Source organism: Myxine glutinosa, chromosome 5 (assembly GCF_964187855.1).
Source record: "Myxine glutinosa chromosome 5, kmMyxGlut1.1, whole genome shotgun sequence".
NCBI classification, from domain to species: Eukaryota; Metazoa; Chordata; class Myxini; order Myxiniformes; family Myxinidae; genus Myxine; species Myxine glutinosa.
Genome location: NC_136265.1, coordinates 167,977,573 through 167,991,493, shown reverse-complemented (window position 1 = coordinate 167,991,493; position 13,921 = coordinate 167,977,573). Strand labels below are relative to the sequence as shown.

At 38.7% G+C, this 13,921-nt stretch overlaps 2 protein-coding genes across 2 annotated transcripts in view; one reads left to right on the top strand and one right to left on the bottom strand.

Moving 5' to 3' along the window:
- The window catches only part of LOC144892419 (uncharacterized), a 748,105-nt gene that overhangs the window by 81,031 nt on the left and 653,153 nt on the right, over positions 1–13,921 (bottom strand). The gene's annotated exons all lie outside the window — the stretch shown is intronic.
- The window catches only part of LOC137426756 (sodium/calcium exchanger 3), a 432,206-nt gene that overhangs the window by 381,800 nt on the left and 36,485 nt on the right, over positions 1–13,921 (top strand). The window contains exon 5 of the mRNA XM_068115604.2: positions 7,337–7,436. Coding sequence (XP_067971705.1) covers positions 7,337–7,436 — 100 coding nt within the window. The remainder of the gene's footprint in view (positions 1–7,336; positions 7,437–13,921) is intronic.

The window sequence follows — 13,921 nt, the reverse complement described above, 5'->3', positions numbered from 1 at the left end:
TATACTTACACATACTATGACATAACTAATACTACAGGTGGCCTACGTGTTGCTCGTGGACTAACTATGGGGGGAAACCCTTCAACCTTTAATGATCAATATGTGCCAATCTCAAAACCGTAGCAATATATATATACAGACTTGGCATTTTATATGGAATTTTTTTTTTTTCTTGACTTAGGTTTACTTTCTGAACTCGGTATATCAATCTGGTGAGTTTCTTTTACGCTTCGGTGATTTCTTTGTTGAAAGAACCATGTCACTGATTGTCTGCCGCAGCAAGAAGTCAATAACAGGATTATATCACAGGTGGCGTGACAAAATGTACGGACAGGTACATTTGACGATTGGCTTCACAATCGGGTATATAAGGGTTGTTGCGTTCTGTATTAGTGGAAAACAACTGCTGCACATCTACAAAAGTTATTGCCGCTTCCCCTGGAGATGGTCCGTCAACTCGACAATGCTGTTTGTCATTTAGTGGTGGCTTTACGAAATTCCGGCATGAAACAGCGTGCTATTGCTCGGCAGTATGGCATCACTCAAGGTCAGGTGTCAAATATCCTGAAATGAAATGCTCAGAGGGGTGTCCCTACTCAAATACCGAGGCCAGGACGTCCCCGCAGATCCACAAGGAGGGATGATCGCCAGCTGCACCGGTTAGTCCGCAATGGCCGTACCAAGTCAGCTAATCGGCTTAGGGCTGAGTGGCAGCAACTGACAAATGTGCATGTATCCAGAAGACTAGTCAACCAACAACTGGTTCAAGCAGGCTATCGTGCCAGGCGTCCCCTGAGAAAGCCACGTCTGACCAGACAACACCGCGAGCGCCGATTGCAGTGGGCCAGAGAGCACCGTCAATGGCAGCCAGGACACTGGAATCACGTGATCTTCAGTGACGAGTCTAGATTTCTGGTCTATCGTCAAGATGGCCGCGTCCGAGTGCGCAGACAAGTGCATGAAGCCTACAACGAAGATTGTATAGTGCCAAGAGTCCAAGCTGGAGGTGGTAGGGTGACCGTTTGGGCTGCTTTTCATGCAGGGGGCAAAACTGACCTGGTTGTTCTGAATGGAAACCTGAACCAGTTCAGGCACAGGGCCATTCTGGAAGAAACATTGCTTCCATTTGTTTGTGCAGCCTTTCGAGGAAACTTTATCTTCCAAGATGACAATGCATGGCCTCATTGTGCTCGCATGATCCAACACTTTCTTGCTGACCGTGGTGTAGAGCATATGGAGTGGCCTGCCATGTCCCCGGATATGAATCCGATAGAGAACTTGTGGGCAGAATTAACGCGTCAAATCGACAACTTGGACCAGCAGCCGACCTCTGTGCGTGAATTGCAGCAGACTATTGTCACTGCATGACAAGCGATTCCTGTCCAAACCTTGGGAAATCTCGTGAACAGTATGCCTCAACGTGTACGTGCTCTCCTGAATGCTAGTGGGGGTTACACGAAGTACTGAACTGTAATTTTACTGTCTGTAATCCCAGTCGTAATTTAACTTTTGTTTTTGTTGAAATTTTTTTTGGCTAATGTGCAAAATAAAGAGATACTTCTGGGAAACGTACAGAAGTTTAACACAGTACTGTCCGTGAATTGAGTTTGATATCAGTTTACATCACTTTCAAGGATCAATTTATTTGCTTCGAAATGTCAAATGTGGTTTTTGTTTCTTTTAAAGGTCACATTAACAAAATCTCGAATAATTTCAACATAATTCCAATGAACTTTTGGTTCCAAGTCATCTTGAAAAGTAAGTTCACCCCCACAAAAAAAATAATCCATATTAAATGCCAAGTCTGTATATATATATATATATATATATATATATATATATATATATATATATATATATATATATACAGTATATATATATACATATATATATATATATATATACATATATATATATATATATATATAAATATATATATATATAGATATAGATATATATATATATATATATATATATATATATATATACAGGGTCCGTCAGGGAGGTGTGACGATTTTCAGAAAACTCATACACAGTTATTTTTAGTCGAATTTCAATTTTTTTTTTTTTTAAAGACTACATATATAATGCCATGTAATACACTGTAACAAAGACATTTTAAAAATGTAATTCATGTTTGAAAAATGACATCATCTAAATTGCGGCCGTTCTTGTCCAAGCATTCTTGCAGACGCGCGGAAAAGTTCCAGCATTTCTCAGCACAGCAGCATCCCTCAGCAGTTCCAGCATTCTTTCTGCGAACGTAAACCGCCGTACGAAATCATTCTGCTGCAGTTCTTGAACCACCATGATTTTGTACGCGTGATAATGAAGGTCCAAGTGCAAAATTCGACGAACTGATCTGTCTGACATCCGTAGAGCGCGAGCGTGCCATACCGCTGACCGACGAGGGCTGGCCTCCACAGCTTGTCGAACCCTTTCGATGTTTTCCGGGGTCCTAACGGTTCGATCACCTCCCCGAGCTGCTCCCGGCCTCACAGATCCAGTTGTCCTGAAGTTTTTCACCCACTTCAATATTGTGTTTCGAGACGGAACAGCGCCACGTCGACCAACATTGAAGTGACTACGAAATCTGCGTTGTGTAAGCACCACCGAACTACCCGTTTGAATAAACTTCTCAACAACAAAGACGCGATGTTCAATCGTCCACAGCTCCATGGCTACTGAAATGGCGCCTAACAAGGAGTAACCAACAGCCATCACGCATGCGCTAGACCCCCCACTTGCATTGTTATACCCAATTTAAACATGACTTACATTTTTTAAATGTCTTTGTTACAGTGTATTAAATGGCATTATATATGTAGTCTTTAAAAAAAAAAAAAATTTGAAATTCGACTAAAAATAACTAGGAGTTTTCTGAAAATCGTCACACCTCCCAGCCGGACCCTGTATATATATATATATATATATATATATATATATATATATATATATATATATATATATATATATATATATATACATATATATATATATATATATATATATATATATATATATATATATACATATATATATATATATATATATATATATATATATATATATATATATATATATATATATATATATATATATATATATATATATATATATATATATATATATATATATCTATATATATAAAGTAGAGTTGGCCTGATGTATGATCTCTAAGATCTCGAGAACCCGTGGACGGATTTGCGAGCGGAAAGTACTGTTCGACTCGGGATGGTCCCAGGAATGTCACGGAGACATAAACATTTAAAAAATTTCGGGTTTTAAAATTAGCGTATTAGCACTAGCAGAAGAGAGAGGGATTCGAAGGGAGGGAGCGCAGCGCTTCTAGCGCTTCTGACTACAGCACACCTTAAAATTAAAAAAACTTGGCAGTTGAAATATAAAGCCCCTCCTCCTCCCCCGCTTCCCCCTCCCCCCCCGTTCCCCTCCCCTCCTCTTCCCCCTCCCCTCCTCCTCCCACTCCCGTGCAAAGCCGGGTACCTCTGCTAGTACATATATATATATATATATATATATATATATACATATATATATATATATATACATATATATATATATATATATACATATATATATATATATACATATATATACATATATATATATATATATATATATACATATATATATATATATATACATATATATATATATATACATATATATATATATATATATACATATATATATATATATACATATATATATATATACATATATATATATATATATATATATATATATATATATATATATATATATATATATACATATATATATATATATATATATATATATATATATATATATATATATACATATATATATATATATATATATATACATATATATATATATATATATATATATATATGTTCTTCTTTCTTCCTCCCTTCTTATATCTTTATATATGTTCTTATATCTTTCTTCCTCCTATGTTCTTTCTTATATGTTCTATATATATATGATCCCTGGTGTTGGGCTAGCGGCTAGGGTGCCGGCTTAGGATACCTAGGATCCTGGGTTCGAATCCCGGTCAATCGCTGAATTAATGCCAGGGAAGGTTGACTCAGCCTGTCATCCTTCCGAGGTCGGCAAATTGAGTACCAGTTCACTGGTAATTCCCTGCTTGTCGTTAAAGGCGACAAAAAGGCGTCAGGAAGGGCATCCGGCCGTAAAGCATTGCTTCAAAAAGGGGACCGAAAAACAACAACAACCACAGTTCCCGAAAAAGGCCAACCCCTGCTTGTGGGGAAAAAATGGCCTCTAAAGGTGTTTTTTTTTTGTTTTTTTTCTTCCTCCCGCGCTTGTTAAGTGAAATCCGTTATTTGAACTGAACGCCTTTGGAGGTAAAGCTTGCTCGGTTAATCTGTTTCCTGGTAAAGATTTTAATCGCCAGGAACACGACAATATATATATATATATATACACACTACTGGTCAAAAGTTTTAGAACACCTCAATTTTTCCAGTTTTTATTGAAATTTACACAGTTTAATATCCAGTGAATAACCCGAAATGGTAGAAAGGTAAGCAGTAAACTGCTCGAGGTTAAAAAAAAAGTTTAGGTTAGCAAAAACGGGAAATAATGTAAACTGCACAGTTATATTGTAAAAAAAAAGGCTTCTTCAGGGAACAAGTAATGGGTTAACAACTTACAGCTGTGCTGCAGCAATGTCAACCTCTGCTGATTACTTGATTACAAACCCACTGTCTATATAAAGCAGTATTGGAACAGACAGTGATTACACCCTCTGAAGCATTATTTGAACAATATTGCACTGCAGGAAGTAGTGTATTGGAAACTGGAGGAAACTCTGACAGGAAGAGGTCTGGCAGACCCAAAGCCACAACAGAATCAGAAGCCAAGTTTCTGAGAGTCAACAGCTTGCGTGATAGGCGGCTCACAGGACAACAGTTTCAAGCACAGCTTAACACTGGTCGAAGTAAGCAAGTCTCAGTTTCAATTGTGAAGAGAAGACTTCGAGCTGCAGGTTTGACAGGTCAAGTGGCAGTAAGAAAGCCATTGCTAAGATGGCAAAATAAGAAAAAGAGGCTTACCTGGGCAATGAAGCACCACCAGTGGACTACTGAAGACTGAAAGAAGGTCTTATGGACCGATGAATCAAAATTTGAAATCTTTGGTTCATCACGCAGGGTTTTTGTATGCCGTCGAGTAGGTGAAAGGATGGTTCCTCAGTGTGTGACACCAACTGTCAAACATGGGGGAAGAAGCGTGATGGTTTGGGGCTCTTTTGCTGGATCAAGAGTCGGCAACTTGCACAGAGTGACTGGCACTCTGAACCAAAAGGGCTACCACAGCATTTTGCAGCGCCATGCAATACCCTCTGGTATACACCTAGTTGGTCAGGGGTTCATCCTACAGCAAGATAATGACCCTAAACACACCTCCAGGCTATGTCAAAACTACCTTCGAGGAAAAGAACAAGACGGTCGGCTTCAAATCATGGAATGGCCAGCACAGTCTCCAGACTTAAACCCATCGAGCTGGTTTGGGATGAACTGGACAGAAGGGTGAAAGCAAAGCAACCTACAAGTGCAACACATTTGTGGGAACTTCTGCAACTGTGTTGGGAAGAACTCCCCGAACAATATTTGATTTCCATTGTAGAAAGAATGCCATGAGTATGTTCGGCAGTTATATCTGCAAAAGGTGGCTACTTTGCTGAGTCAAAAATGTAAATTAAATTTTGTTAAACAAAATGATTCTATGATTTCTTTTTTTATCTCCAATTGGTTATTTGTTTAATTTCAGAGTACATCGAGACATTAAACTGCGTAAATTTCAATAAAAACTGGAAAAAGTGAGGTGTTCTAGAACTTTTGACCGATAGTGTAATACATGTATAAATACACTGTATGCATATGTTGCGTAGATATGGTGCATGTATATTGGAACATGCATATTTACCACTGCCACCAAAGGTGGGCGGAGGTTATGTTTTCACCTCTGTCTGGTTTTCTGTCGAAATGATATCTCAAAACGTTTTAGATGGATTCGGACGAAATTTGGTGGAGAGATTGGGTATGTGACGAGGACAAAATTAGATGTTGATGAAGGTCCAGATCTGGATCCGATAATTTTTAAGTGATTCTTCACCATTGAGAGATCGGACCAAAAACGATATATAGCACGATATCTCAAAACGTTGTGGACGGATATGGACAGAACTTGATGGATGAGTTTGTTTGGCGACAAGAGCAAGCCGATGAAATTTTGGTTCAGGTCCGAATACAACTCTGGCCTATCTTCGTGCATGTATATTGTACATGTATATTATTGATTTGTACATGTACATTGGAACATGTATATTGAACATGTGTATTATAACCACCTTTAGAGGCCATTTTTCCCCGCAAGCGGGGGTTGGCCTTTTTCGGGAACCGTGGTTGTTGTTGTTTTTCGGTCCCCCTTTTGAAGCAATGTTTTACGGCCGGATGCCCTTCCTGACGCCAACCCTTTTTGCCGCCTTTAACGACAAACAGGGAATTACCAGTGAACTGGTCCTCAATTAGCCGACCTCAGAAGGATGACAGGCTGAGTCAACCCCCCTGGCGTTAATTCAGCGATCGACCGGGATTCGAACCCAGGATCCTAGGATCCTAAGCTGGCACCCTAGCCGCTAGCCCAACACCAGGGTTCCGAACATGGACATGTGTATTGGAACATGTATATTAGTACATACATTTTGGTACATGTATATTTATATACACCTGTCAATATATGCATATTGGTACATGTATATTGATATACACATATAAATATATGCATATTGGTACATGTATATTGATATACACATATAAATATATGCATATAGGTATATGAGATACTATGCCAAGGAAGATGAAACTGCAAGAAAGTCGTGTGCATTTTACACCATTCATACACAACAGCATTTTAAAGAGGAAACTGCAAGTGAAGGGTTAATGTAACTTTACTACTTTGTTTGTGCTGCTGAAACTTCAAACCAAATTTCCACCTTGAACAGTTATTACCACATTACACTCCAACAAAGCTAAATCCCATTGAGATATTGTATTTAGCAGATTGATGATCAATGCATCAATTTCAGACAAAGAGAAATTAGAACAATGAGTAAACAATGACTGGGAGGAAAATGACAATGATGCAAAATGAGATGTATGGAATGACTTTGTACTCATGATATTATTTTCCTTAATAAATTAAGCAACTTTGTCTTCATCGACATCTTATTATTGACAATAATGAAGGGTGTTACAGGTCAATGAAGTCTCTATTCTTTATCTTGACATGTTTGAATGCTCCACAGAGTACGGTTGACAAGCTCATCAAGAAAACAAACCTGGCACTGGTTGTGGGCACCAACTCATGGCGGGAGCAGTTCAAAGATGCCATCACTGTTGGAGCAGGTACAAGTGCAAACCACGAGAGGGCTGATCAGTTCCCGGTAAAATTAGGCAATTCTATAACACTATGCTGCCATTCTATCACCTCGATTTTGAAGTCATTTACATATATTTTGCAGTCTTTTACGAGCGGTTTTAAATAGTTCTACGAATGTGATACTGACAACAGTGCAATAAGTTCGGCAACAAAATGTTGCCAGCGTGTATATATATATATATATATCTGTGCAGTGTCTGTGTTGTCCCGTGTTGTGTTGTCCTGTGTTGTCACTCAACTACTCCCTCACACTTTTGTGAAATCGTACCAAACTTCTGGTATACACCTACCTCTCCCGTCGGTATGTCCTAAGGGTGGGTTTTTTTTGAAAAAATTTCCACATTTTTTTTTGGGGGGGATTTTTTTTGGGGGGGGGGGGGATTTTTTTTTTCAACTTCAGTTTTCAACTTCAATTGTTTATAAAACGTAATATCACGTATATTACAAATACATTTGTGCATTATGATTGTTTGAATTATGATTGGTGTAAACTATGACAAAACAGCAACTCAGGTACAGTCATTTATCTACATACAGTATCGACACCTCTGGGCAGTGTCTGTGTTGTCACTTAACGACTCCCTGAAACTTTTGTTTCCGTGGTTGTGAAATGTTTTTAATAACGTGATGGTGGTTTTGAATCATGTGGTGGTGAGGTATTTTGAATCATGTGGTGGTGAGGTATTTTGAATTATGTGGTGGTGAGGTGTTAAATGATGTGGTGGTGACGTGTTTTGAATTACTTGGTGGTGAGGTGTTTTTAAATGACGTGGTGGTGAGGTGTTTTAATATCACATGGTGGTGAGGTGTTTTTAAATCACATGGTGGTAAGGTGTTTTGAATTACGTGGTGGTGAGGTGTTTTTAAATGACGTGGTGGTGAGGTGTTTTAATATCACATGGTTGTGAGGTGTTTTTAAATCACATGGTGGTGAGGTGTTTTGAATTACGTGGTGGTGAAGTGTTTTTAAATGACGTGGTGGTGAGGTATTTTCAATTACTTGGTGGTGAGGTGTTTTGAATTACTTGGTGGTGAGGTGTTTTTAAATGACGTGGTGGTGAGGTATTTTGAATTACTTGGTGGTGAGGTATTTTGAATTACGTGGTGGTGAGGTGTTTTTAAATGACGTGGTGGTGAGGTATTTTGAATTACGTGGTGGTGAGGTGTTTTTAAATGACGTGGTGATGAGGTGTTTTGAATTACGTGGTGGTGAGGTGTTTTGAATTACGTGGTGGTGAGGTGTTTTGAATTACGTGGTGGTGAGGTGTTTTGAATTACGTGGTGGTGAGGTGTTTTGAATTACGTGGTGGTGAGGTGTTTTTAAATGACGTGGTGATGAGGTGTTTTGAATTACGTGGTGGTGAGGTGTTTTGAATTACGTGGTGGTGAGGTGTTTTTAAATGACGTGGTGGTGAGGTATTTTGAATTACTTGGTGGTGAGGTGTTTTGAATTACTTGGTGGTGAGGTGTTTTTAAATGACGTGGTGGTGAGGTGTTTTTAATTACTTGGTGGTGAGGTGTTTTGAATTACTTGGCTGTGAGGTGCTTTTAATTTTGTGGTGGTGAGGTGTTTTTATTATGTGTTTTATGGCTGTGAGGTGTTTTTATTACGTGTTTTATGGCTGTGAGGTGTTTTTACTTTCGTGGAGGTGAGGTGTTTTTATTCCGTGTTTTATGGCTGTGAGGTGTTTTAATTACGTGTTTTATGGCTGTGAGGTGTTTTTAATTTCGTGGTGGTGAGGTGTTTTGATTACGTGTTTTATGGCTGTGAGGTGTTTTTATTACGTGTTTTATGGCTGTGAGGTGTTTTTATTACGTGTTTTATGGCTGTGAGGTGTTTTTAATTTCGTGGTGGTGAGGTGTTTTTTATTTCGCGTTTGATGGCTGTGAGGTGTTTTTAATTTTGTGGTGGTGAGGTGTTTTGATTACGTGTTTTATGGCTGTGAAGTGTTTTTAATTTTGTGGTGGTGAGGTGTTTTGATTACGTGTTTTATGGCTGTGAGGTGTTTTTATTACGTGTTTTATGGCTGTGAGGTGTTTTTATTACGTGTTTTATGGCTGTGAGGTGTTTTTATTACGTGTTTTATGGCTGTGAGGTGTTTTTATTACGTGTTTTATGGCTGTGAGGTGTTTTTAATTTTGTGGTGGTGAGGTGTTTTGATTACGTGTTTTATGGCTGTGAGGTGTTTTTATTACGTGTTTTATGGCTGCGAGGTGTTTTTATTACGTGTTTTATGGCTGTGAGGTGTTTTTAATTTTATGGCTGTGAGGTGTTTTGATTACGTGTTTTATGGCTGTGAAGTGTTTTTAATTTTGTGGTGGTGAGGTGTTTTGATTACGTGTTTTATGGCTGTGAGGTGTTTTTATTACGTGTTTTATGGCTGTGAGGTGTTTTTATTACGTGTTTTATGGCTGTGAGGTGTTTTTATTACGTGTTTTATGGCTGTGAGGTGTTTTTATTACGTGTTTTATGGCTGTGAGGTGTTTTTAATTTTGTGGTGGTGAGGTGTTTTGATTACGTGTTTTATGGCTGTGAGGTGTTTTTATTACGTGTTTTATGGCTGCGAGGTGTTTTTATTACGTGTTTTATGGCAGTGAGGTGTTTTTATTACGTGTTTTATGGCTGTGAGGTGTTTTTATTCCGTGTTTTATGGCAGTGAGGTGTTTTTATTACGTGTTTTATGGCTGTGAGGTGTTTTTATTCCGTGTTTTATGGCAGTGAGGTGTTTTTATTACGTGTTTTATGGCTGTGAGGTGTTTTTATTATGTGTTTTATGGCTGTGAGGTGTTTTTATTCCGTGTTTTATGGCTGTGAGGTGTTTTGAATTACGTGGTGGTGAGGTGTTTTGAATTACTTGGTGGTGAGGTGTTTTGAATTACGTGGTGGTGCGGTGTTTTGAATTACTTGGTGGTGAGGTGTTTTGAATTACTTGGTGGTGAGGTGTAATCGTCCCAAACTTCCAGTCTGCACCTACCCCTCCCATATATGTATGTGCTGAGGGGTTCTTTCTTGAAAAAAAAAACATTCAACCTGAATCTTCAACCTAAATTGCCTATAAAAATGTAATATCACAAACACAACAAATACATTTGTGCAAAATAATTGTTTGTATTATGATTGGTGTAAATCATGACAACACAGCAACTCAGGTACAGTCGTGTTTTTAATTTCGTGGTGGTGAGGTGTTTTTATTACGTGTTTTATGGCTGTGAGGTGTTTTTATTACGTGTTTTATGGCTGTGAGGTGTTTTTATTACGTGTTTTATGGCTGTGAGGTGTTTTTAATTTTGTGGTGGTGAGGTGTTTTTATTTCGTGTTTTATGGCTGTGAGGTGTTTTTATTACGTGTTTTATGGCTGTGAGGTGTTTTTAATTTTGTGGTAGTGAGGTGTTTTTATTACGTGTTTTATGGCTGTGAGGTGTTTTTATTTCGTGTTTTATGGCTGTGAGGTGTTTTTAATTTCGTGGTGGTGAGGTGTTTTTATTACGTGTTTTATGGCTGTGAGGTGTTTTTAGGTGTTTTTAGGTGCCTCAGCTAAAATAAGCCTGTGCCTCAGTGACGACGCTTGGTGAGGCGAGCACAGCGAGCCGAGCCAAGCTAGTATGTATATATATATATATATATATATATATGTATATATATACATATATATATATATATATATATATATATATATATATATATATATATATATATATATATATATATATATATATATATATATACTGTATATATATATATATATATATACTGTATATATATATACTATATATATATATATATATATATATATATATATATATATATATATATATATATATATATATATATATATATATATATATATATATATATATATATATATATATATATATATATATATATATATATATATATATATATATAGTTACATGGTTAGGGTGGAGGGAAGGGAGGTCTCCCTCGGCAGCATATGTAAGTTTGGGTGGAACGTGTGCTCAGGTAGGCTAGCTTTCCCTTGTAATATGGCTTTGTGTAGATTAACTTGTGTTGTTTAACAATGTGCGCTGAGGGGAGCAGCAAGGTCTCCCTGTAGATAGCTTATAGTAATTGTCCTATGCCGACTTCTTTGTAAAGCCACCCAAGGACCGAATCAAGACATAATTACATCTGCAACACAGGACATCAGCACTGTTGTTCGCTTGGATTTGGTCCCCTGCAATTCGCTCTCGTGCTGCCAACCTGCTACCCACGCTGGACCCCGTGGTGGGTTACCAAGAACAATGGTGCCCACAAACCAGGAGGCGTGCAAAATGTGACCTGCTTGGAGCATTGAGTTTTTTGCGAGAATACACGTGGTGAAACGCCTCGAGTTTAATCAGTCGGGAGACGCACGTCACCCCCTGCAAACATTGGCATGAGGTGGGACCTTGCATGATGAGGGGCAGGTGGAAAGACCTCGGACGATCGATATCTTGGGCAGTATGGAGGTGGAACAAGTGTGAGGGCCAAGGGTGTCCAGCTCTATAAAATGGCCAAGTGCAAGTGTTCGGTCTCATAGGAGTCTATGTATTGGTCCTCTGGTGCAATCTGTCCATTTTAATTAATCTCATCTCATAATATGTGAAATAAACATTTTTTAGTCCCCTACCGGTGTACACCTGAGGGGACTATGGGTTTGCACGCCGTCCCTCTATCTGTCAGTCTGTCAGTCCGTCACGCAAAGAACAGTTTTCTGGACTTTTTTTCTAAACGCTTAAAGCTAATGATTTCAAACTTAGCACATGGTTTCCTCATGATAAGTTACAGATCAAGTTGGAACTTCACGACGTTTCGATCATTTTTGACAAAGTTATGGCACTTTGAACTTTGGGAATTCTGATAATTCTGATGATCCTTAACTCAGTGCCATTTTAAATTTTAATTTCCTTTAAAAAAGATTTTCTCTGCAATAATTGGACCGACTGAGATCAAATTTTCACCATAAGGGGGACTCGGTCTGTAGAATATTTTAATGGTAATTATGACGTCACAGGTCACGTGGTTCGGCCGCCATATTGTTTTTCGTGAAAACACGAAAATCCCTTTTGCTCTGCAATGGCTGAACAGATCGAGGCCAAACTTTGCAGGCAGAATCGCATACCCATGACGAACAAAAAAGTCAGCGAGCATGACGTCATGCGTCACATGGTTTCAGAGTTATGACGTTTTTAAGCATGAACCTTTAAAACTGAGCCGCTCCCTCATTTTTGATCCAATCGAGGGGAAACTTCACAGATCTGTTCAGCATGTCAATCTACTAAAATGTCCTTTTGGAATTTGCGATAGGGCACGTGGTTTGGCAGATATCGTTAATTAAACGAAATTTTTTTTTTTTTTTTATGGATATCTCTTGTTTATTCTAGAGTTCTTCTCAAGCCGCACCGCGTGCCCTCAGCCTCGTCTCGCGAACGTCAACAGCGCGACACAGCGAGCGCTTTCCGGAGGGGCGGAGCCAAGCCGAGCAACATATATATATACACATCGATCATTGATCATGAACCGGAAAATATAATAAATTACTGATATTTAGCGACTGAAAAGGGTTCTTTCTCAACAACTTGTTTTCTCGTGCTTCTGCTGACCTGTCTGCAAGGTGTATAAATTGAAGTCCCGAGTGTGAATCACAGGTGAGCCCGTCCTGAGGTAATTAGCGATTGGGAACGATTCAGAACCTGTGGGTAAATAACCCTTGGTAATTTCCCCAGCAGTTTTCTGGACGACAGACTGCCGGTAGGGGACATGTATTGCAGCGCAATACTCAGAATGCTTGTTATTATTATTTCATTAGAACCATGTGTGTAAGCAACTTCAGTGCACTGTGTTCAAGTGGTAGAGAGAGTCATGGATAAATTGATAAGACAGTGTGTTAATGAACATGAAATGCAATTTGGCTTTATGCCAGGAAGGGGCACATTAGATGCAATTTTTATAATTAGGCAAATACAAGAAAATTATCTGGGGAAGAAGAGACAACTGTACTTTATATTTGTGTATTTGGAGAAGGCGTTCGACAAGGTGCCTCGGGAAGTGATGCAATGGTCAATGGGAAAGTACCGTGTAGATGATTGGTTAGTCAGGGTAGTCATGGCGATGTATGATGGCTCAAAAAATGTTGTGAGTGTAAATGGAGTGCAGAGTGAGGACTTTGAAGTGAAAGTTGGTGTTCACCACAGGTCAGTCTTAAGCCCATTCTTGTTCATCACGGTTCTTGAGGCCATATCACAGGAACTTAGCTTGGGAGCTCCTGTATGCTGATGACTTAATGCTGATAGCCGACAATGTGGAAGAGGTAATGAGTAAATATATAGTGTGGAAGGAGAGTATGGAGGCCAGTGGATTGAAAGTGAATACAACAAAAACAAAAGCACTGGTTAGTGAGGTGGAAGAATGAACTGTGGAAAAAAGGGGGAGGTGGCCTTGTGCTGTCGA